Here is a 26,365-nt window from a genome sequence, read left to right as displayed (position 1 = left end):
AGTGATCACATCGGCATAACAGTCATATTCTGTCTGTTTGTTTTCTTTCATTTTAGTTATTAAATAATACTGGTAATGTCATAAAGTCTCGCTATAAAACTACCAAACGTACTTTGACTGTCTGACTACAAACCGGCCGCCATCATTATGCTGAAACTCGATTAAAACCAGCAGCCTGACTGCGAAGGACACGTATTGATTGCCATTTTTTTCTTTTAATGCAATCCATTTTCTTTTTCCCTAAATGCATCCTTAATCAAAATATTGTCAAGGTGTGTGATCATAAATTAGCAACAGGACCTTATTTAAAAAAAAAAAAAAAACATGAGCTATGGTCTGTGCGTTGAATAAATCGAAGCTGCTGGCGTAATGCTGATATCATTCTCGTAAATTACATTTTAAATAAATGTTTTTTTCAATTTTCCACAACAGTTTCTGACCTCACAGTTAAAAATGCTGATTTCTTTCCCCAGTGAGAAGTGGAGGGATGAAGAGTAGCATCCAAACATTTCATTTATCTTGTTTCTTGATGGATTATTGAGCCGCTGATCGTGCGCTATGCCTCTGGTGTTTTGAGAACAGTCTGCAGAAATGTTTACCTTGAAATACTTTTGACGTCTGATTTTCTTTTCACCTGAAAGCAGCTGCTGCCTTTTGAAAAAGACAAATCTGAGTGCATCGCTTAAATTTGACTTTTTTTACACCATCAGTAGCAGAAGTATTAAAGAAGAATAAATGAAGAAGTTTTGCTTCCTGTATTGCTTCATGCTTATTTTTTATTTATTTTAATGTGCTGTAAGAGACGAACACCCGAGTTTCCCTTCGTCATAGTTTGCCCGTGGAGCTCCGCGTCGTCCTTCGCTGTCCTGATGATTTTCCGCAAACGAGGAACCGAACAGATGCGACAGAGTGTGTACGTGACGGTGAGGCGACGGAGAGGCGACGGGACAGGAAAGGGGTTTAGTAAAAGAGACAACCGCCTCAAACAAGAGAAACAATGAGCTTGAAAGGGAACGAAGGCAGAGTCACAGCTGTGATGGTGTTGAAGGTTAACAAGCCACAAGTCACCTTCACGTTTGTAGTCCGGACACCGACAGATGGTTGGCGGTGGAAATGTCTCCCTCAGGACTCAATTAATCCTTTTAATAATGAAACTGGGAATTCAAAGGGTGAAGCCTAAATTTTTCTCAACACATGGTTTTTAAACATTTTGGCAAATAACTAAATGACAGGTTTATTATATATCGCACATTCTTATACATAAGTGCTGTTTAAAGTCTTGTAAATAATATAAAGGAACTCTTCAAAATAGTTACCCACCACCTTTATGTGTATCATTGAGCAGAGTTGAATTCTTCACTGTTTTCACTTCCTGCTTCGGGGGCCAAACGTTCCCGTGTCCTCATCCGACATCAGAATCAACGAGGCTGAGCGACCTGCTCCGTTTACCGCCGTCCTCCTCCAACTAAACCGATAAGGTCGCTTCCTGTTTTATTTTGGAATCACTCACCTTTATTGTCTGTGCTGGTTTTATTTCCTGCAGTAGTTTCTGTGCCGACCAGAGTCTCATTATGCAGATAGTCGTGTATTTACGAGGGTGGATCAGAAACTGAGACTTCCTGTAACTGTGCAGCTCCGTGACCTTCATGAGTAAGTTCACCAAAGTTTCGTGACTTACATCGTTTTGTGAAGTGGTTTCGGTGCTTCTGGGTCTTTTATTTACCTAAAACTTGCCCAGAGAATGCACATATACATTTGCGACAAATTATTGGGAACAGAGCGATTAGATTGTGAGCAGATGCAAATCACAGTGGAGAAGTACCATCGCACCAAAGTTCAGGTGGTTCACGGCGAATGTTTATCCCTCAGAAGGTCCCGGTGGAACTCTGTGTTGACAGTCTGACTCTGGGGAAGACATTCAAGGCTGCACATCTGTCAACAGGAAAGAAAGTCGGCAACGTTCTACCCGAAGGTTCAATCAACTTTCTGAAGTTGTTTAAGCTTCTCTGTTGCAAATATCCAGCGTGTGACGCCTTCTGCTCGTCACAGCACTCATTTTCTTCAGCCTTCCTTACGTCTGGTTCACCAGCTTCTCATGAGGAACGCTTGCATAGATTTGGGTCCTTCTTGTGAACTGCAACACTTTTGTTGTGCACATGATAATGGCTGCTTGGAATATTCACAGCATGTTTTATCATAAAATGTAATTGGAATCTGATCATTGTAAAGACATTGAGTCACGGACGTGGATGAATCGTATGAATGAAGTCGCTTCGTCCAAATCCACCGAGTCCTTTCTGGGATTCACACTGACGCTCTTCACAAACGCGACAGTTCCTTGTGTTTACAACATGTTTCAGTCCTTTTGATAATGTGTGGGCGCATTTTATGGTGTAAAAAAATACATCCCATGAAACACAATGAGTCCCCCCTCCCTCCCCCTCCTCACAGCATTAGATCACAGCATCGAGGGAAATCACTTTCAACCAATCTCTTTCAAGAATGTATTCCTCAGAAGGAAAAATGTGTGTGTGTGTGTGTGTGTGTGTGTGTGTGTGTGTGTGTGTGTGTGTGTGTGTGTGTGTGTGTGTGTGCTAAACACAGAACAAAGGACGTCAGTAGTTACGATGCGGATGTACAATCTGAACAATTACCAGGTGATTATTGGATTTTTTTTTTTGCACACAAAAGTCCTTTTTAGATCCGTACAATTGATTCAGCTGCTGATTTCATGAATAAGAGGCACACAGACACAATTTAAACAGCCAATAAATCCTCCACTTGAGGAGAAGTTTTTGCCCATGGTTCGACGGTCATGGACGTACAATCAAATAAGACGTGGAGCTGCAAATGTAATTGTTGGAATCCATAAAGAAATGCCTGGATCTGGTTCGGCTTTGTATTTTATCAGTCGGTGCATGTTGTGCCTTCAAGCGGGCGTTTAGCTGGAGAGTGGTGGTCATTCAGTAAATCAGCAGGAGGCACGAGGTCCAGAGACCAGGTGAAGCCATCGCACATTAACCACAGAGCTGGCAGATTACATAATTGTTATATTGATCTTTATATCCTTTGTAACCTTTTAACGGGCTATTTTGGAAAGCAAATTATTTTTTATTTTTATTTTTAGGAGGTTTTTCAACCTGAAGGTTGGTGTTTTTGTTACGTTCCTTCCAAATTACAGTTACTACTGTTACAGTTAAATACTTTCCTCGTCTCCCAATGTGTTACTATGGCTAATTTATTTTACTTCTTTTCTGTTTTTATTTTTTATGTTTCTATTGTTTAATGAATGTTTCCAGATCAGTTTGATCTGAGTATCTAAAAAATTATGCTGCTTCATATTCCTCCCAAAATCCAATCCAAATTTACACTTTATGCTTTATGAAATGGAAAATCATATTTTAAGTAACAATTAAATCTATAATATAAATATGAAAAAAACAAACGTAGCTGCATTTCACATTCTTTATGTTTTCGCGTTTTACATTTACTTCACCGTTAAATGTTTTTTTTTTATAGTATAACTGCATATGGAAAATATGCAGTTTGGCGTCATGATGTATATACAACATGACGTATATATACAACATGACGAATGTATACAACATGACGTATATATACAACATGACGAATGTATACAACATGACGTATATATACAACATGACGAATGTATACAACATGACGTATATATACAACATGACGAATGTATACAACATGACGTATATATACAACATGACAAATGTATACAACATGACGTATATATACAACATGACGAATGTATACAACATGACGTATATATACAACATGACAAATGTATACAACATGACGTATATATACAACATGACGAACATATACAACATGACGAATGTATACATGACGAATATATACAACATGACATATATACATGACGTATATATACATGACGTATATATACAACATGACGTATATATACATGATGAATATATACAACATGACATATATACATAACGTATATATACATGACGAATATATATACAACATGACGTATATATACAACATGACGAATATATACAGCATTACGAATATATACAACATGACATATATATACAACATCACGTATATATACAAAGTAGGAAACAACAACAATGTCACGTGTGCGATGCGTCTTCAGTGGAAAATGTGGATTATGTTATTTTGAAACCTGATTGACAAGCTGTGAAGTTCACAGGATCTGATGAAAGCTGACATTTTTTTTAAATATCACCAGACCTTTAAAAATATTTCTCCTTTGTCCGGCATGCTATCCCCCCTCCCCCCTCTTTATGATGTTGACACAGAAAATGAAATCATGTCACCTCTGTTTTTAAGAAGAAAACAACACAGGCTCCATTTTGGTTTCCTGGCAACAAAATGTTCACAAGTTTTAACAAGTTTGTTAAACTTAAATATTGTTCCAATATTCAGCGGTTTCACTGTGAGAGCAGAATTCAGCTGGTAATCAAGGCTCTTTGTCTGAGCACCTAAATCCTAATTTTCATAATACAAAGGTGGATAGAGATTCTCATCATAGTTTTCCCCTTTACCTTAAATTTGCATTAAATGCACATTTTTCTGACCCGTGAGCAAATGATGAAACGATGTCTGATTTATAAAAGAAAATCCCAACAAAAATCTCTGGTTCTTCGACATGATATTTTTGCTGCTTTCCTCAATTTTATTTCATTGTAGATTAAATACTAGCTGAGTCTATTGATCGTAATAGTTTCCCTGTTGTTTAATGTTTTATAAACCAGCCCATTTATTCATTAGTTGTAAGTGTCAGACCATTAAGAAATTATTTGGGATGTGGACTCAGGTTGTTTAAAGTTAGCGGTTATCAATTTAATTAAATCCAATCTCATATGAGGCCACTTAACATAGTAAAATCCTCACAACAGTACCCTACATATAAAACATAAACATCATGCATAATTTAGTATAGGTATTATAGAATAATACTTGAAGGCGCACACTCAAACATCGATTAAACCGTGTTTTTTTCACAGCAGTTGATCAGAGCTCCTCAGTGACTGTTCGTCTAATAAAATCCTGTCAGAATCGTGAATCCAACGTGTGATAATCCCGACGGCGAATCCTCCTGATGGTGTACGTGTTTGTAGTATCCACTCATGTGCTTATCGGTGCTCCTCCAGCCTCAGTTTTTCTTTCTGAATGGAGTTGTGATTGGCTTAATAAAGTGTTGTTGTTTTTTTTTAATTCTGCGCGAGTAAGAAAGATAATGTGTTTGAAGTGTGTGAGTCTCGCTCTCCATTATCAGAGTGACCTGTGGGACTGCAGAGAGGAATGACGAAGCTGTGCACTCACTGAGCACTGAAGTGATACTTTAAAATGAACACTAGAAACAATCGGAATGATTTAGAGCCAGGTAGACCCTTTTAGAAATTTAGCTCATTGTAATTTGAAGTAGAAATGAAATGGACGCCGACATCTTCAGCTGCCTTTTTAAGGGCGATTTGGAAACCGAGGCTTTGTTGTGGTGGTGATAAAACTCACCTAAACCTTTAGTAGTTCCTCTGGTAATCAGGTTATTATATAAAATACACGATTAGATAAGTTCTTGCAAGTGAAGATTCCATTGTCGTTCTAAGCTATTAGACCTAAATGGAAACAAGTGTAAACAAAGCTCTTATTAGCAAACCAAAGACTCCTCAGAGGTCCAAAGTGCTTTTACGGCGCTACATAACCCACTTGGATCAATACTTATATGTACCGTAAGCCAAGAGTGAACATCTTTGTTCAACATCAAATACCACCTCCTCTCTTTCTCGGGCCCGAAGAAGAAGTCGATGTTTCCAAATGACGAGATGCATTCAGCAGGAAAAGGACGGTTTCATGAAAAGATGCTGCTGAGCTGCACTTTTGTAAAGTGCGGATTCAGAGTTTGATTCATATTTCTTTTGTTTCTGAATTTTTGTCTCTCTCTGATCAATCAAATTTGACAACTTAACGTGTTTTTTTTTCCGAGTCAGTTGGCCGTGCGGGCCGCTTCATGTCTGACGGCTCAGACTGCGTTCAAGTAGAACTCGTGAGCTCGTAGTTACGACATGGGAAGTCGTGTGCACCATGTGCTCGGCATTCAAGTGGTCGTAAAGTCGTAAAAACACTGTTGCTAGGCAACGGCAACATGGACATCGTCTTTCTTTTGTCCCCCAGTAATCAAAGGGCATCTCCAGATATTCATGACTGAAGTGTTTATGTTAAAAGGTGCATTTCAATTCTTACAATACGTATCAAAGTCCTGGATCGGGAACGGGTTTGTGTGAATGTCATCGAGAGGAAGCTTTTCTTTCGAGAGCTATTGTCTCTAAAGACACACAGGGATGTGAAAGATATTACAGTGCAGCAGGATACTGATAAATAGGTCTTTATGAAACTGTGCCATTAGAGCGGAGAGGCAGAGAGAGTGGATGAGAGACAAAGAAGGACGAGAAGGACGATGTTTATCCAGCGGATGTGCTCGCTATCGGAGGCTTCCGCTGGGCTTTTGTACCTTTCTGCAGGTTGCTATGAAATGTGAGCTGCGTGTTTCTGATCAGCGGTTACCAGCTCGTCCAACCTGTGCAGTATTTAGTGTTCGTAGTTTCTCAAATGCCGTCTGAGGAAGATGGTCAACCATCTCTGAGTCTGGTTCCGTCGGAGATTTCTTCCTGTTCAAAAGTAGTTTTTACTTCCCGCTATCGCCAAGTGATGTTGGATTTCTCTCAATGATATCGGAAGCTCTTGACCTTTTTGTGTTACTATCAATGTGACTTCTGCTGGGATTGGTGTTAATTGAATTGAATTGAATTGGGCCAGTGTTAGCATACAAGGTACAATCAAAAGGTTCAGAGACAACCAAATGCCATACTGGATTTACATGTGGCCATGATTCCCTTCAGAAGTTGTCTTCTTGTAGTATCTCCCAGAAGTCCTGCCGTGCTTGAAACGGTCCCTGGAAGTCTTGTTTTGGAGGCGTGTCATCTGTGGTTTGCGCTGCCACAATGTCAAAAAGCTTCAAATGAATTTTCGGGAGCAGAAAGAAGTCACGGCGAGTAGGAGTGTGTTGATTGACAATTGTGTTGTTGCTGATGAGGAATGTTTTCACCTCACTGAGCGGCTGCGTTATCATGTTGGAGAACCAAAGAGCCGTCCTGTGTTTTGTTAGTTTGGACTAAAAGTTTTTTAACTAAAAGTTCAACATGGTTTTTTTTTTCAGTGCACAACAACATCATTTGTCGCTGTTGTTTACACTTTGAAATAAATAATTCTCTGAAACCTGTTTTTACTTGTTCAAATCCGCCGTTCCAAACTTTTACACCTGGTTCCTCTAAACATTCTCCCGGTACCGGCTCCCTTTGTGAAGCTGAAAGAGCAGCGTGGGCACTCACTCTGATCACATTGAACTCTGTATTATTCTGTGTGTTCGGCTCAGGTCCGATTCACACGATATCCTTTTATCCTGCAAATTACAGCTCTACTCTAAAAAGAGTTTTTTTTTAATGATTTCATGGCAGCAGAAGTTGTTCTGTTATTAACGTTGTAAAGAAGCATTCAGCTGCAGTAAAAAACAGAAGTGTAATCTGAGTTTTACTGTCCAATATCTACGACTCAAAAACAAAATAAAATGTCCCATTTCATTGTTTTGGTGTTTGAGTCCTACATTTCACAGATAGTTTCTTTACTTTGTTCACTGTGGTATGTTGATTTTAGTATCCGTCTGTTCTGTCCTATAAAACGATCCCTCTTCATTATGAGCTGCTACACACAGGCCTACAGTGTGAGCTCACAGTCAAAAATATATACACACACACATTTATGCTGGCGTGTGACAGCTCATTCAAGCCGACACTGTGCAGACCGGCAGCGTGTGAATAATTCAAAGTGATTATTAATATTTGAAATCAAACAGCTCGGCGGATTAAAGAGTCATCAGATCGTCTCCTTTCATCCTCCTTCCTCCTCCCTTCATTAATGGAGAGAAGAAGCAGTGAGAAATGATGAGAGAAAATCTGTCAGTGATACACTTGGAAAGAAAAGAAGAAAGTTGTTGCAATTAAGTAGAAAGCGCAACATCATCTGCAAAGAATTAATATGACAACAGAACATCACGTGGTGCAGCTACTATACCATACTTTATTTGAATAAAAATAGTGTTTTTATACACGCAGACTTAATTGGTTATCTGTAAAATCATCACGCAAGATTTATGTAGATTATTAAACAATCAGATATTTAACATCCATAAATAAGAGAAACACAGAAATGAGGCCAACTACTGTTGGAAACATCTTGATGAAACAAAGTCATTCAGGTAGTAGTAAAGTCAGAAATGCATATTTTCTTACCATTCCACGGACATCACAAAGTCAAAGCATTAGAAATATTAAAAAGTAAATGAAAATCAGAATTTTTGAGAATTTTTGGGTTATATTTCATTTTGGAAATGGAATGAAATCACTGCTTAAACCTTAATTATATAAATGTGTCTAAATTGTCATTTGATTTGACTTAATCAGGGGTAGAATCTTGGAATTATTTCCATGTGTTCCTGGTGTTTAAATAATAATATAGGTATAAAATATGTATTTAATATTAGTAATGTTAACCTTATAAAACGATAAACCAAACTTTCCTTGGTGCCATTGTTACAGTGATATTCCCAAGTCACTGACTGATCTCGAATTCAACTACAGTCGACTTGTGTGTCACTGAAGTGCATTCTCTGTAGTGACAGTGTTAAAAGACTGTTGTGATTTTTCTTCTTGTGCAAATATAATCCTCTCGTGATGAAAAAAATGAATAAATAAGGAATCCTTAGTGGATGTATTGCACAATCTTGCCTATATATCCCTGTTATACATCAGGCAACAGCAAATTCAATTATCTGTTTCCAATGTGTTTGGCTAAAAGTTCAGAGGTGTAATCCAGTAATTGCATTCATTAACAAGATCATAGTCCGATGCAAATAAAGGTGAGAGGTGAAGATGAAGGTGAGCAGCAGGAGAGAAAAATGGAATCAAGGGATGGAAAGAGAAAAATAATGTGGCTGTGAAAACTGGAGAAATACAAAGCGAGATCATTTCATTATTGTGCATCACTAATTTGAATTGATATAAAATATGAATACAATTATCTTAGTGGAAAGCATCATTGTCAGTTCAGTTCCACTGTTTTATAAACAGAAAGAAAAAATAGACAAAGTGATTTTGACAGCGCATGAGAGCTTTAAAATAATACAATTTACAGAAGCCATGTTGAAACAGTGTCAGTGAAATTACTTGTTTCCCCGCCGGTTCAGTTTGTTTGCTTGGATGATGTTATCTGTCTCATGTGGCACAATAGGAGAACATAATCCATCTTCTTTGTTCTAGGCGTCACAATGCAATTTCATAGAAGTGAAGGAAATGAGCCAAAACAACACGAGCAGCAGAGTGACGAGTCGGTTATAAACCCTGCGATAGCTTCTGCCGTCAGAAGCTGCAAAATGAAGTCCTTTTGTGTTCTTGAATGAAGAGCTAAAAAACATTTCCAGGTGTGATCACAAGCTAAAGTCAGTGATGCAAACATTTTTAACAATTGTAACAGGCTAAAGACTGAAGAGCTAAAAACTTGAACATGATGTATTTGTGGAACTCTTTGTTTTTTGTGTTCTATGAACTTGAAATTGCATGTCATCTAACTTGAAGTAGCTGCTCTAAAAATCTTGTTTGTACTAATTTGTTTTGGACAGAACTAAATGCATAAAGTATGAAGTACATACAAAGCATTTCAGAGTGCAGACCGGTATTCATGTTGGTAGGTTTAGGTTACAATAATACAACATTAAAAAAAGTGACAAAGACCGCATAAGAAGGAGGTGAGGGGTGGATAGATGGACCAAACACAGGACTTTCACTGCAGTATTCGATGCTCAGGGACGAGATCCAGTTACGATAACAGTACACGGACATTCACATTGAATGCCAACGTTCATTGAGACAGAACATGAGGATGGGGAGGTTGGGTGCAACCCAGTATCACGGCAAAACGTGAAATAGCCATGCTTTAGCCTCTCTCGGTGTGAAACTTACACACAAGTAAATATCATGTGATGCGTGGTCATGTGACCAAGTTCCAACAAAGGGCATTGTTCAAAGAAGAAGGAGGCGTGGCTTGGGGGCTTTCCTGTCAATCACACGGCTGTACGCATTCATGAGGTTTCATTTTCGCCCACTCCAGGAAAACGTGTAACCGTCACGCCTAGACAGGCCAAAGCGTGGCTATTTCACGCTTCATGTCCAATTCAACAGGCAGTGTTTGCTTACGGTGGTGCAGTGGTTAGCATTGTCACCTCACAGCAAAAAAAGGTTCCGGGTTCGAATCCGGTCCTGGGCCTTTCTGTGGGGAGTTTGCATGTTCTCCCTGTGCTTGCGTGGGTTCTCTCCCGGTTCTCCGGCTTCCTCCCATCATCCAAAAACATGCACCTCAGGTCAGGTTACCTGGCGCCGCGCTAGTGGCAGCCTGCTGCAGCAGCTCCCCCCTGAGAGCCCCCCTGCTGTAGTGAAGACATTTCCCCTCGGGGATTAATAAAGTGTACAAAATTAAAAAAATTAAAAAAAACAACAACCCTGATCTCACTACACTTCCCCGTAATGGAGTGTTTTACCTGTTTTAGTCTATTTGTTTGGAGAATCCTACGATATGAACTCTTTGTCTGATGACTAGTTTGGAGCTGCAGTCAGTATGCTGACATTAGCTCGCAGATTGGATTGTGTTCGGAGGATAATACCGGCCTTATTGTTTGGATGAGGATACGGGAGAAGACAGAAGTAGTCAAAAGAGAATTAGAGGAAGAGAACTGAGGAGCAAGAAAAAAAAACAGAGTGAGAGAGGCATGAAGCTGTAAACCTCTTTAATGGATGGTTAAATATTTCATGCTTATTTTGGAGATTCCTTTAGTGCAGACAGACAGTGAATGCTAACACGGCCGAGTGCGAGGGAGCAGCACGTTTCGGCTGCATTTCAGGAATGTAAGTAATACGCTCTGGGGGGTTGGGGGGGTGGGGGGCTATGAAAAGACTCCAACTCTAGAAAGTACCCGCTTGATTAAACTAATTTGTACTTGCAACGCTACGTATTAGCTTCAGCTGAACTGGAAATAGAAATGGCCAGAGGAAGAGATTACCTCACAGCAATTAATGACTCTGTCAGGGTGCATATAAGCATGTGTGTTGTACTAAGATTAAACAAATCTAAGCTGTCAAATGTTCACTTGTTCATTTATATATATTTTTTTCTGTTCGTGTATTGTTGCATGTTGAGTTTGTTTTGGTTGAAGGCAAAGCGTGTAATACACACGCTCGTCCACTAAACCAGAACGTGCAATAGGTACGCCTGCCGCTGTCCAGGTGTAAGAATGACATGCTTTGCTGTTGTGGACGAGCGTGTGTATTACACGCTGACAGGAAACAAACTCGTGATTTAGGATTTTTTTTTTTAATTTTTTTTTTTACAAAAAACATAGGCGTGTTTATTTCACGCTTTGCCATGTTACCGAGCCATTGAGGGATGTTGTTCAACCAAAACAAAGTGTTTGAAGTCGGCATTCTGGGCTTTCACTGTTTTCAAGTATTTAATTGATGAAATAATTAATTGATTAAGTGGAAAACAGAAAAATGTTGTCTTCACATTCAAGCTTTGCCAGTTATTCTAATCTGGTGTTTAGCTTCATGTTACAAAGTTTACTCTGTTTTTTTTTCTTCTTCATCTTTTTCATTGCATTGATTACAAATAGTGGAAGATGCTGTTTGGTTTTCATATTTAAGCATCAACAGTTGTCGTTGTGTCGTTGTGTGCAGTATTTAGTTGTTTGGTTTGTGTTCCTGTCAATGACTAAAAAATCTTTGGCGGGAACAATATTGTTGTGCGGTTGTTTAATATTGAGTTTGTCCAAAGCTTTACGCTCAACTGATGAAAGTAGTTTGGTTGTTTTGGTTGTTTTTTCATGGGAATCACGTCATATTTGATGAAACCACACCCACAAAACTTTAATATAATCACTGTTTTATAACTTAATATCTTATTTTGGCAAATTTGCATTTCTAGAGACAAAAAATAAGAATTTAAACCAGGTTTTTAGAACTTATGGGTTCGAATTAAGGGTTTATTTTTACTTGTTGCATGAAGCAAGTTTTGGCTGTATGGACCACAAATATATCCAACACTTTTTTTTAAATTCATAACTAATTGGGCTGCAGCATCAGTCAATCAGTAGTGCATCCTCTTCTGTTTTCTGGCACAAAAACATTGACTGAGCGTATTGATTTGTTTCTTTCTGTGTCTGTGTTTCCTCCTTCTTTGTGAGAAACACCTTAATTATCCTGAACGACTCGTTTGTCCTTTTCATACTTCCCGTGCTTTCTTTGGTGTGTTAAGTAAACAAGATGTAAATCTGTATTATCAAAGCGACAATGGCGACGGAGCTTCTTGCATGTGACCCCTTTGGAACCGGAGCGAAAAAGATAAAGATGCTCACATGGAATACACTTCCTGTTGGAGGGGAGCAATAAATGCTTCCAGAGCCTCAACCCACTCTGTTCTCTTTTATTTTTTCTTCCCCTCTTCGCCCACTGCTGTCAGAAGCTTTGAACTCATAATTAGAGCGCAATTATAGTTTCACTGAATGACAGAGAGGGAGAAAAAAAAGAGATAGCATCGGGGACATTGGTGAATATTGGAAGACTCAACAGAGATAGAGAGGCAAAGAGAGTCTTTTTTTTTTTTTTTAGCCAGAAGACACAGAGACTTTTTCAGAGAGAGAAGATGAGATGTTCCGTCGAGAGAAACACAGCGATGGAAGGTTTGGCCGGGCAGACTCGGTCCCTGATGTATAAAATGGGAGGGTAGCTGAACAGCCATGAAATATTCTCTCTAAAGACTCTCAGCTTGCCTCGCAAGTCCTCGGTATGCTGAGAGAAGGAAGGAGGAATGGAAAGGAGGAGGAGGAGGAGGAGGAGGAGGGGGAGGAGGCGGCAAGAGAGAGATGTGGATGAGATGGAAGAGGGAATGAAAAAGAGGGGTGAAGGTGGAGAGGGAGGGAAGAAATGAGGAGAAGGGGAAGGACAGAGGTGAGAGATTGAAAGCAGCTGAAATGTATTTGGAAAAAGGGAGGAGGGAGACCTGGGGGGGAGGAGGGGGAGGTATAGGGGAGAAGTCGGTGGAGAAAGAGAAGGAACGAGTAACAACAGTGTGGGAAGGTGCAAGGGATGTAACGGAGAGAGACCGTCCTGCTCCTGTTAGCAGCTTATTACGATTTACAATGACGTGTTAAAGCTAACAGCCCCCCTAGTGGTCGAATAATGAACTGCAGTCTGGTGTCTCGGAGAAGTGATGCATTTCAGATGATGTTTTTATGAAGTCATTTTTTTTTTTTTCCTGAAGAGGAAGGCAGGTTGGGCGGATGGTTCGATGCGATGGCGGTTTCGCTTCCCGTATCTAACCGCATTTGCTGTTGCCGTGACAACCAAGGGTGCGTAACTTTAGCCGTTAACTAGCCGCGCCTAAAGTTCTCTCGCGCTTCCCAACACTTTTCTACTACTGCGTCTTTAAAATGCATTTTGCTTTTTTTCTATATTTTAAATCTATTCTATTTTATTAACTTCTGGTGTTTATTTTTTATCCGTTCTTTTCCTTTATTTTTTTTTTAAATTACATTTGAACTCATTTTTATGTTCCTTTATATCTGCATTTCTTATTATTATTATTAGTATTATAATTTAAAGAAAGTATTAATGTTAACACACAACACAGTTTAAGTGATCATTTCAAACCAAAACATCTATTCAGTAAACACTCTTGTGGGTCGTATTTGAAAGAAGGAACTAAAATCCTCTTTGTTTTTTGGGGGGTTGAAGGACTTGTTAAGTGATGAACAACAGTTAAAAAGTTAATGATGGCAGAGACAGAAAGGTATCTGGTAATCAATAAAAAATATTTAAAATTTTTTTTAAATTCCCTTTAAAAGAATCCTTTAAAAAGTGTAAACTGATCCAAATACAGCTGTAAGAACTGCATTAACCCCACATGAAGTAATACATAGAGTATTAAAGTGAAGGGTAGGTTCAAATATTTTATAAAAATGTTCTTACACTATACTGTAACTGAATGAGCCGACTGGCCGACGCCCCGATCTCTACTTGTACTTGAAATCCTGCCGATGTGACTGAGAATACCTTCTGTGGTCCTTTCAGTGAAGGATCCTGTTTCTGCTTTTCAGAGTGAAATCACCTGAAATGACCCACAGATGGAGGTTAATATTTAGATGTATCTGGACTGATACTATGAATAATAAACCATCCGTTCGTTTTGTCTATCTTTCACGAGCTCAGACTTTCCATCAGCTGTTTCTGCCTCTGTTTTGGTCATAAAGGGTTTTATATTAACTGTGGCTCTTACAGAAGTCTTGGAAACGTTTGAAATTCTGCTTCCTGGAACCGGCTGTTATAATAAAGTCAAAAAACAAAGAGAGATGAGATAAATCAAGACGGAGCCGAGGGACAGAAGTGAAGCAGAGGAGACGCGGCACGGAGAAGCAAAAGTCAGAGGAAGGTAATGAAGAGGTATGAAAGGATAAAAAGCCTGAAAGACACAGATGTTGAGATACAAGGGAATAGATGAGTGAGAGACCGTAAAAAAGAGAGAGAGAGAGTTGAGTAACATCTAAAATGGGAGATGAGGAAAAACAAAAAAAGACGAGAGGATGTGAAGAGCCAGAGGAGAGGAGACGCAGAGAAAGGGTGAGAGAAAGAAGGGGATGTGTTGAGGAAACAGAAAAGAGAGAGAGTGCAAAAGAACCCCGAGGCCAAACTGAATGGAGGAGGGGGGCGGGGGGGGGGGGGGGGGGGGTATTTGACTGCAATGCGTTTTTGTAAAGTTTTATTCAGGGCAACCGAAGCAGAAACGCTTTCAGTTTGTTCTCACGTCAAAGAGGGGGGAAAAAAATCTGCAGAGTTATGACAGCGGACACACCCAACGCACACGGACGTAAATGAGTTCTTAATGACTTCATCAGTGTATTCATTTTTTATAATTAGATATAAGAACAACACAGAATGGTCTCTGGATATAAACAGGTGCCAGATGATGTATTTGATATTATAACCTCAGACGGGCTCATCCTTAGAGGTCAGAGTTAAAAACCTCTTTTCCCAAAAAGTTGGGAAGTTGGACAATCCCTCTCCTCTTTCCTTAGTTGCATGGTAGAGTTTTAACCTGCATTTGTGGACGCAGCGATGAACTGTGTTCACAGACGATGGTTTTCACAAGTGTTCCTGAGCCCATGCAGCGATTTCCACTCCAGAATAGTGTGTTTTTAATGCAGTGCTGCCTGAGGGCCCGAAGATCACCACCATCCAATATTGGTTTCCAACCTTGTCCCTTGTGTTCAGAGATTTCTCCAGATTCTCTGAATCTTTTAATGATATTATGAACCGTAGACGATGAAATCCACTAATTCTTTGTAGTTTTACGTTGAGGAACATTATTCTTAGATTGTTGAACTATTTTCCAACACAGTCTTTCAGAGTGGTGAACCTCTCCCCATCTTCACTGCTGAGAGACTCTGCCTCTCTGAAATCAGCTTTTTATACCCAATCATGTTACTCATCTGTTGCCATGGTAACCTGATTAGTTGTGAGATGTTTTTACCAGGTGTGTTTTTTAAAATCTTTACACAACATTTTTTGAAATGTGTTGCTGCCATCAAATTCAAAATGAACATCTATTTTTTTTACTAGAACAATAATATTTATCGGTTTCAACATTGGATATGTTGTTTTTGCTCTATTTTCAATTCAATTTGGGTTTTCAGGATTTGCCAATATTTACATTTTACACAGTGTTTCGACTCTTATGGAAACAGTGTTGTAGAAGGCATAATGTAAACACTTTTATTCATGTGTCTTGGTTGTGGGTGAAACCCTAAAATAATCAAAGTGTAAAGCATCAACCAAAAACCCCAAAAAGTAGGTTGAGAAAAACCGTCAGGATGAAATAGGAATAAGGGGAATCCTCAAAGCGGACACTGGAGCGTCGGCCCGGCGGCGCTGCCTCCAGTCCACCGACAGATCACCGAGAACTAAACCTGACAGAAAGAAAGCAGCGGCACAAAGCGAAGGGTCACATCAGGCTGCTGCTGAGCCCACACCTGCCCACCCTCAGGGGTCGAAGTCAGATCCAGACCGAAGCCACAGATGCCCAGCAGAGGGGATAGTTAACATCCCTTACCTTCCTGGAAATGTCAGTCTAAAATGTCAGTGCACCACATATGATATCTTAAATATTTTTTGGATTACTGCCATAAAATGCAACTGTTTCTGTTCCCCTGAGGATGAACCCTTTTTCATGTTAATGACCTCATGACTTTTACTGTAATGCCACCCTGGGGAAAGACATTTAAAAAAGAAAATTGAATTCGTTAGTTTGCCTTTTGTTCCAACTGGTGAGTTCACTGAGACGCTGCGACTATAGTTGCTTTTAACAAAACAAGTCTACGGCTGCCAAACGGTTTTTATCCCTCCTGAAATAAAACTACTCACTTACAAGCGCACCAAACAAAAAGATGCACAACCGACATGCCTTGTTTTTGTTTTTGTTTTTATTTGTTCTACTTACGTCTGTTATTCCGATTATGTTTGTTGTTACAATTGTTTTTACACCATTTTGTTCAACTCGAGAACCCCACTTGGTCCAGTTTTAAGTATTACGTCTAAATGTTAAATACTTGTATTGCACTATAAAAACATGATTAATGTTCAAAAATAAAAAAAAATTGGAACATTAATAAAACATGCAACACAGACCTGGAAGTAGAAACTACACCTCCTGCTGCTTTTAAGACTAGGAAATGTAAATGAACACGACTTAAGCTTTAGTAACATCCGTCGGCCTCCGGTCGTACCAATGTCCTCCCTCCTGTGACTGCAGCTTGTTTCTGGATAAAAGCTTCAAACCAAATCTCATGACAACCGGCAATTTTAGCAGCAGCAGCAGCAGCTCACAAAGACTCTGCGAGCATCGTAATAGTACGCCGCCACACACAGTGTCTCTGTTTGTTATGCAGACTCTTGACGAAGGTGTTGACGGATGTGTGTGACCTTCAGTAAACTCAACTGCCCGTCTCGTCTTTTTTTTTTTTATTTGACTGAACTTGTGTGTTTCCTCTCTCTGCAGATACACCAAGATGAAAACGGCCACCAACATTTACATCTTTAACCTGGCACTGGCCGACTCTCTGTACTTGGCCACGCTACCTTTCCAGGTAGGACTTTATCGAGCATCACACTAAGTATTTCAAATCATTCACTTTTTACAGTGTTTTTCTTGAACGAGAAGGAAATGAAATGTTGTTCTCTCAATCCTGAGCCTGCACTAAATCAAAGTCACACATCGTCATGGAAATATTTGAAACTTTGGGTAACACTTCATAACTCTTCAACAGATATGAGTGATTTATTGCTTTATGCCTCATCATGTAAATACCGCTGCTTCATCACCACATTACTGCGTCTTCTAAATCTCCACAAACCTACCATGCTGATACTTTTGTAATTTCTTTGTAAATGAGATGTAAACATGTGTCCGGATAAAAGTTTTGTCTGTTTTTTGTTATGTTTTCTACGTTTGAATGAACACGTTTTTGGGGGGGGTTTTTTGCCTCCAGCTGTATTTCTATCCTCAGTCTTGGATTTCTGGATGTTTCCGCAGGGCACCGATGTGTTTCTGGGTTTCTGGCCGTTTGGGAACGCCCTGTGCAAGGCGGTGGTGTCTATCGACTACTACAACATGTTCACCAGCACCTTCACCCTGACGGTGATGAGTATGGACAGGTACGTGGCCGTCTGCCACCCTGTCAAAGCGCTGGACATGAGAACTCCTCACAAGGCCAAGGTAAACAAACAAAACAAAAGAAAGACGCTTCATTTCAAAGTGACATATTTACCATGTTTCAAAACCTTCACACCTCCTTTGCGCTCACTTAGAGCGACCACAGTGATGCCGCTCTGCACTCAGATGGTATTCTGGAGAGAATACATGTTATAAATGAATATGAATGAAGTGAAATAGGTATTATTTGCTGTCACTGGAAGCCTGAAACACAGAAATTGTTTTTTAGTATAACTGCACAGTGATGTACATTTGCAGGGATGCAAAGCAAACAAACTGTAAATTAAATCACTTTTGTGTTTATTTTTTACTATTTCACAAGTAAACTTTAACAATGATGATTTACTGAAAAGTTTTTTATGCCCTTGTGCTTCAGGTCCTTTCAGATCTGTAGCGATAAGGGTTATTAAATGATGCGTCTCACTGTCACGTCGTGGTGTGTTCAGGTGGTGAATATCTGCGTGTGGGTGTTGGCCTCTGCCTTCGGTGTGCCGGCGATGGTCATGGGAAATGTAGAAAAGGAGCATTACAGTGAGTAATTCACACAAACACCATATGAAAATAATTCAACAGTACACTGTACAAAACTGTAACTGACTATAATAACTAAATAACTCTGAATAAATAGGTAAATATCAAGTAAACAAACAAAAAGGTGAATTTTTCGACAAAAACGGTAAGAAAAAATTCAAAGACAGATAATTAGCGGCCCAAAAACAAAACCAATGGTACAAAAATATTCAGTAAGGTGAGGCTTTTTGGAGACAACCTCTAGTGGCACTCGGTGGTATTGCAGCTTAAGACACTTCTGCATCGGCCTTGTTTTTCAGACCTCAAGATACAAACTCTTTTATATAAATTCTATGCTTTATAAACATGAATTCAATGAGAATTTATTTCCATACACACATTGAACCCACCATGGCATCGTACTGGTGCTGATCAGAGGCACAACTTCAATTCTCTTGTTTTATTCAACAGTTCTAATTATTTGTGTAAACTCAGACATCCAACAGAAAAGTCCAGAAACCCGTCTTGTGATTTTGCTCATGCTGAGTGTCGTATTTTTTAATATGGCAGCACATGTTCAGAAACCTTCACGCCAGGTGCTGAGCTCAGCCTCGGGTACGTTTTCCAATATGAAGGATGTGTGTTCGTGTTATTTCACCATTTCAAGTTCAGATTTGTTGATCTGAATCTGTGAGGATTCATTAAAGATGGATGAGAAATAATAAACAGTGATTCTGAATACATTTTCTCTGAACTATAAATAGTCCAAAAGCACGAATATATTTTGCTCAGTGAAATATCAGGATGCTGCTGACTTTGTAGGAACATGCTAACAAGGTTCTCTTTTTACCTCAGACAATCAGAGAGGATGGATTCTTATATAACTTAAGTGCTAATACCAGTATTTAATTCTTTATAAATAATTTGCTCTCATGGCCTCCAGGTTTTAATGTTTAAGTGATGCCGGGCTTTGATGCTTTCCCAGAGTGGGATAAAGGATGTGCTAATGAGACAAGTATTAATAACCTTGTGGGCCTGCAGCCCCAGAACACTAAACCCCATGTAGAGTTCCCATTTGGCTGCTACTGTGCCTGAAATTTCAAAGATGGCGGTTGGTATGGAAGCGGCTCGGCTCTGTCTTTCTTGCGTTCTTTGTATTTTAGTTGTGCGAGTTAGTCTGTTCAGTAAAGCAGTGGGTCTCGTCACATCTGATCAGTCCCAGTTTATCTGTATCGGAGGCGGCTGCACAGGTGCCGGAGTTGACTCAACTTTCTTCCCCTCAAAAAAACAAACCTGTGTTCCCCGAAGAAGCAGGAAAAGCCAGCCGGGCTACTAGCGAGGCTAAAGGCTAACCCGTCTCTCTCCAACAAGACAGATCCGATCAGAAGAAGAACTGTGGTCAGCAAACCGAGCGAATCAGTCAATAAACACACCTCCGCCCTCCTCACCTGAAACACAGGTAACCCTCAGTGTCCTCACTCTGCACCATCGACTGCACCTTCATCAACTCCTTCATTAAATTTGCAGGCGACCGCAGTAGTCGGTCTGATTTCAGACCTGAAGGTAGATAATCTGACGGTGTAAAGACGGATGCTGCGTTCAAATGTAACTTGTGATCTCGTGGTTACGACACGAGAAGTCCTTATTCACCAAATGCTCGGCGTTCAAGAGGTTAATTGGTAAAAAATAAATTAAAAAAATGTTGCTGGGCAACGTGGACGGCGTCTAGAAGCCACAGAGGCTCACAATTTAGTGAGCTAAGAGACGGGTATCGAAACGCAGGAAATACAAAGACACAGAAGGAAGAGATGAGGCCGTTGGGAAGATCAACATGTTCCTCAGCTGTTGGCTGTTATCTAAGTTATGAAGACAAACTACGTGACGAAAACTACAATATATCAACTGAACATCCAACGATAAATTAACTTCCATGACCTCTGAGCTTTCTGTAAACGTCAGCCAACACGTCACAACTGGTGAACTCGAGCCTGAGAGAAGATTAAGAGTTCCGAGGTGGTGAATACCACAAGAGGGCGCTGTTCAGACAGACTCTCCTCATGTACACGATGAATACGACCCTGTTTGAACAAAGCAAATGAGCTGGTTCAGAACACCTTAAAGACCAAAGACATGAAGAAAAGACCCAACAAAGACTCGTTTTCCTCACAAAGCTGAAGACGTCCAAACTCTTTCTGCATGAGCGCAACTAAAACCCTCCCGACGAACTTCTCTACGAGCAGAAAGACGGCGGCATCGTGTGGTGACGGCGGCCCGGCGCCGAACCGGAGACACCGTCTCACCACACATCCTGGCAACTTCCTGTTTGAGCAGCCGCCGACTGCCAAACGATTTCTGAACCATAAAAATCCAGAACCAACAGACTGACGAGTTTCTGTACCGGAGCCGAGGCTTTCATCACAACCCTCCCACAGAGAAATGGAGAAGCAGACACACAAATACACAAAACCATGAAGGACTGATGCACTGAAGTCACCCACAACCAGCTGCTTTCACTCCTGTGCTCTCCAAAGCTGCTGCAACACTTTACACTTTATTCCGATGCAACCTAGCGTGAAATAGACACGCCAGTCCACGACAGAAAAATGTGAAATAGACACGCTTTGGTCTGTGTAGGTGTCGCAGTTACACATTTTGAAAGCGTAAAATAACATGCGTGTAACAAAAACGTGTGCCTGAAGCCCAATGAAGTTTCTAACAGTTGGAGAGTTTTAAGTTCCTGACGGTGTCTTTGATACCCGGTAACACCGACCTGAGATCAGCAGCTTCATTCTCATATAGACTCCTTTCATTTGTCTTCCTGCAGACGGTCTCTGCTGAGTGGATCCACCTGGGTCCTCCTCTGTCTGCTCACTGACTGAGTGTGTGTGTTTGTTACAATGAATCATCTGGCTCAGGCACTGATGTACTTTAGTGCAGGTCACACACACACACACACACACACACACACACACACACACACACACACACACACACACACACACACACACACACACACAGACTAATATTTATAGGTGGAATATTAATGGAAGAGTCTTGCACTGGAACAGATTCTACTTTACACATATTGAGCCGTGTGTGTGTGTGTGTGTGTGTGTGTGTGTGTGTGTGTGTGTGTGTGTGTTTGTCATGTAGGGCTGTGGGTGAGTGATGATGAGTGTTTATGTGTGTTTGTGATCTGATTGTGTGCTCGCAGCGCCGGGATATCACCCGTAAACTTTATGCTGCTCACCAGATGGCAGCTCTTCTCCTAAAAAGGCCAAAATATTCCAACAATTCGTCTCTGTTACTATGGCAACATGTGCACAAAGACTTTCAGCTGACCTCTCATGAACAAACACATTTTGAGTTGAAACAAACACAAAGATGGAAATGAGCGAATCGTGTCGTCAGTAGATAAACGGCCACGCTTTAAAGGGTTAGTTTGTATTTTTTTGACGTGGTGTTATTTGAGCTACTTATCCTTCGGTCCGTGTTTATTATATCATTATATTATCCCGTTTCCTTGGCAATACATGTTCTTTTTCCGTATTCCTAGACATAAGCACACCTAAGCCGCCCTTTGTGTTGTTTGACAGAAAGAAAGGTCAATAAAAATATTGTAAATACCGCAACATACACTTAAACTGATATTCTGGTAGCTGTTAGCTTCCTTACCCAAAATAACATGTGAATTTCACGTGCAAAAACCCAAATGACAACATGTGACCCTGTATGCATGTTGTGCACAATGGAAACCTGTATTTTGCACATGGGAAGCCCATTCCACGTGAAGACCTTTTTCCTTTGAAGCTTTCCTTCCCGGTGTTACAGCCAGAGAAATATCTTCTGCCGCTTCTCGAGCGGAGAGCTTGTTACTCCGATGTTGCTCGCCACCGCCTGCCTCTCAATTTTACAATTGATTTTGCTGCTTTATTTTTTATTTGTTTTAAGTTTGCATTGCCAAGTTTTCACTTCTGTCTGATTACAGACGGGAAGCCTCTTCTGGCCTTTCCCAGATCTGTCGGCGACTTCCTATTAAATCCATCCTTGAATCCCAGTTTAGCGCTTTTACACTCTATTATTGTGTTATCTTTGTTCGGTATAAAGATGTGCAAATGTTTTTGAGAATTATTCAAAGAGCTGTTGGAGACAGAGAAAGAAAAACTAATCGATTCCCTTTTAATATTTATGTTAATGGAAAACATCAAATCTTTTGCAGACACATGCCCACACACAGTTCAGTTATTATCGGGGGCTGTTTTGCAGTTAAATCGAGTAAAATGCTGTCGCTAGCAGGGGAATGGGGAGGTCTAGTGGTTATATTGATCCAGTCTCAGCCTGCAGCTACAGTCTAATCCTAGAATCATTTTTATTAGTCTACTCTACAGCTTAGCAACATCTCAGTTCTCTTCTCTCTTGTGTCTGCTTTGCTTTCTAATTTATTGTGTTTTCTCAACTTTCTCCCTCCCATATTTTGTCTCCTCGACTTCTTCTTATTCACTTTGTTTCTTTTCATTTAATTCCCGTCTCCTTTGGATTTCAATCTAATCTCATTAATTTCATTTGCATCTCCTCAATCGTCTTATTTCATTGTTTCTTTTATTTCCATTTCAGTGTCAACCTTGTTGAATAAATCGTATCTTTTTATTCTCATCTCACTGATTTTATTCTCATCTACTTCATTTCATTCTCATTTCTTTTACATCTCATTGCGACCCGGTTACACAGCAAAGCGTGAAATAGCCACGTTTTCCTGGAGTGAACGAAAATTAAACCTATACTGGATGCATACAGCCCTGTGATTTACAGGGAAATTATACTTTTAGGAAAAACATATGGTTCGGGTTAGGAGACTAAAAACAACTCGAGAACATCGTTGTCCTTTGTACTTGGTCACATGATCCTATGTCACGTTAGTTTTGCGTACGTTAGTTTCACGCTTACAAAACGTGAAACTGTCACGCTGAGAGAGGCCAAAGCGTGGCTCTCACGTTTTGCTGTAGCAGACGGGCGTGTCTATTTCACCCTATGCCGTGATACCGGGTTTCTCATTTACATCCTTGTTATTTCATTCTCATTCTTCTAATTGTTCTCTTCTTATCACCTTCACATCATCTCCTTGTTTGCATCCCCTGACTTTCCCTTGAGTTTCCTCTCTCCTCCCTCTTTCCCTGTCTTAACTACAGTATCTCTAATTTGGTCATTCTCATTTAATTGTCGTCACATTCACGCATGATTCTGACCTTTATTGCATTAACATCACCTCCATTTCCTGATCGTCTCTTCCCTTGTTTCCGTCTGATTTTGTTTTCAGTCTGCCCATTGTCCTCTTCCTCTCCCTCTGGTCGTCCTTATGACTGCTTGCTGTGCAGCAAATTGGCATTCAGGCATAAAAAACAGGGTTCACGCGACTCCACTTCTCCTCGTCTCCTTTCTCTGCCCGTCTCCTCCAAACAGAACCGAGAGGGGTCAGAGCGACTTCGTAACCCGACAGCTGCAGGGAAAGTCATGGCGAGCGGCTCGCCGGTAATTGGGGTCAAAAGCGTTACCCAAGGACGCAGTGGTGGAGAGCAAGCTGTAATCAGGAGACACCTGCTGTCACCAATAGACGCGCTGACTAATCCATTCAGAAAAAACGTTAAATGTGTCATCGTGTTTTTTCTGGTACCATATTTGTGTCAACAACACAGCGGTTACACTGTAAAAAAAACAATTTCTTACATTTTCTTTGGAGTGCAACTCAAAACTTTTCCTTCAAAGCAGTTCTGTTTTGGAGAAACCTGCAAAGTATGATTTGTTTTGGTCCTTGGTTATACAGCAGATCTCTTCTTTGAAGCACGCTTTCATTGCATCCTCTCCTGCAACAACATGCATATACAAGTATAATTTTGGGCCAACAAGTGCAACTGACTGCAATTTGAAAATGATAAATAAGGAAATATCTTATTTGCATTTCTAAAGATATACCATTGGTAGCTAAAACAACATAACTGAAGGTTTTTGCTGATTTCTTTGGCTGTTGACAGCTTGTTTGCCTAAAACTAGCATTCACACATGTAGAAAACAAGCTTTAGAAATGGAAAAGGCTGAAGAGGCTGAGAGCTGGTGTTATTGGGTGTTCATCACGATTACTTCCATCTATTTAAGACCAGGAGTCTTCAACCTTTTTGCCTCTGAAAAAAGACACTTTTCACTTTCATTTTGTCCAAGTAGCTCTCAGGAAAACGGTAACATTTATTCACATAGCTGAGCTCCACCCAAACCAGCTGAAAAAAACTCTAATAACAAACCGATACTCAACACACACATATTCAACCAGTAGCTCGTGAGCTACTGCTTGGAGACCCCCGATTTAGACCAATTAGCAGCGTCAAAAGGATCGAATGTGATGAAAATTTTACACATTTATTAAGTAAATGCGTTATATATCACATACAAACAAAAAAAAGGAGCTGAAAACAACTTTTAAAAGACAACAGTCGATTTACCAAACCGACAAAGAGTCTTCATGGTGCACAACGAAGCACCAAAAGTCGTCCAACAATGACAGGGTTGTAAAAGAGGTGATGAAACGTTCGTCACAGACCCTACAAATAAGACAGAAAGTGTGTTTGCGTCTGTCGATGTACGCCTCGGTGCTCGTACCGTGTCGAGGAGAGTGTCTGCGGTGCTGCAACACAACTCTGACAGGTGCAAATGGTTTTGGATCCGGCGTGATGAGTCGGGTGACTCCAGCGGTGCAACGGCCCAGCTGTCGCCGTTCGGATGCTGTTTGATGACTGTTCCGCAAAAGAGGAGTTTTAGACTTTACTTTCATTTAAAACAGAGGAGATATTTACAAAATGATCCCGGTGGAAAAGCTTTAACAACTCATAGTTCTGGCTATGACAGAGCTTCGCTCGGCGTTTAAAGGATTGGCTCATGTCGGGACACCTGTTGTTAAGGATTTCAGCTCCATTCGAGTAAAGACCAAGTGACACAGGAGCTTCGATCTGTTTCTGAAGGAATCCTCTTGTGATTTTGGAGATTTCTCCACCCTGAAATCAGATGCTAAACACGGCTGAGACACTAAACCTTCTTCTTTCCCTACTGAGTGACATCAAGGCCTTCATGGAGTCGAGGAAGGAGGATACCGCTCTGTAGTCTGAGGCCGAGTGGCCACTTGATTTTAATGTTCCTGACTGACGTAACTAAGAACCTTAATCATATGAACCTAGTGCCGTTCAAAGTAAAACTGTCCACTGGTTGGTAGTGGGCGGGGCTTAGAAGATAGCCTGGTAATAAAGGTGTAAAAAAAAAAATGGCTGTGGTTTTAGCAAAAAAAGCAGCTTTTTTTTTGTCAATTTTTGCCTTGAGAATTGAACGCTGCATGCTTCCAGCTTTGTCTTCGGTTTTTTGACCACCAACCAAAAAATAACTTGTTACAGACACCATATGTCGGGTGGTGCTCAGCTGGAGCTAAACACAGCTGCTGAGCTCGACTCCCTTTTTGTTTTTGTTTTTTTACAAGCACACTTTATGTTTGGCAATGAAATTGGCCGAGAAATCACAACCTCCCCTGTCAGTTTTTCTCTGAACAATTACAATAATATAATTTAATAGTGTGAATCTTACACACTAAAACTGTAAGGAAATGCATAAAAGAGAAAAACTCTGCTGAATTTTAGAGGGTTTTAATGTAAAATGTGAATGTTGAATATCAACACCTGTTTTGTGGGTGGAGCTCAGCAATGTGAACAAATGTTAATACGAATATAAAACACGGGTAGCTGTTGGCCCACTTTCATTGAGTCAAATTAACTCTCAGAGGGAAAAAGGTTAGCGACCCCTCGTGCAAAGTAATGCATTAAAATGGAGTTTTCTTTAATGAAGTGGAAGAAGAAACCTTCATGGAATCACTGCGGTCCTGATTTAT

General features: G+C 40.3%; 1 protein-coding gene across 1 annotated transcript in view; it reads left to right on the top strand.

Moving 5' to 3' along the window:
* The window catches only part of oprl1 (opiate receptor-like 1), a 65,537-nt gene that overhangs the window by 29,086 nt on the left and 10,086 nt on the right, over nt 1-26,365 (top strand). The window contains exons 3-5 of the mRNA XM_069141719.1: nt 17,227-17,314; nt 17,761-17,943; nt 18,387-18,471. Coding sequence (XP_068997820.1) covers nt 17,227-17,314; nt 17,761-17,943; nt 18,387-18,471 — 356 coding nt within the window. The remainder of the gene's footprint in view (nt 1-17,226; nt 17,315-17,760; nt 17,944-18,386; nt 18,472-26,365) is intronic.

Source organism: Embiotoca jacksoni, unplaced genomic scaffold (assembly GCF_022577435.1).
Source record: "Embiotoca jacksoni isolate LCO1_2020_lvr unplaced genomic scaffold, fEmbJac1.0.p SCAF_90, whole genome shotgun sequence".
Lineage (NCBI taxonomy): Eukaryota > Metazoa > Chordata > Actinopteri > Embiotocidae > Embiotoca > Embiotoca jacksoni.
Note: the sequence above shows the minus strand (reverse complement) of the source record. Positions and strands in the feature narration are given on the sequence as shown.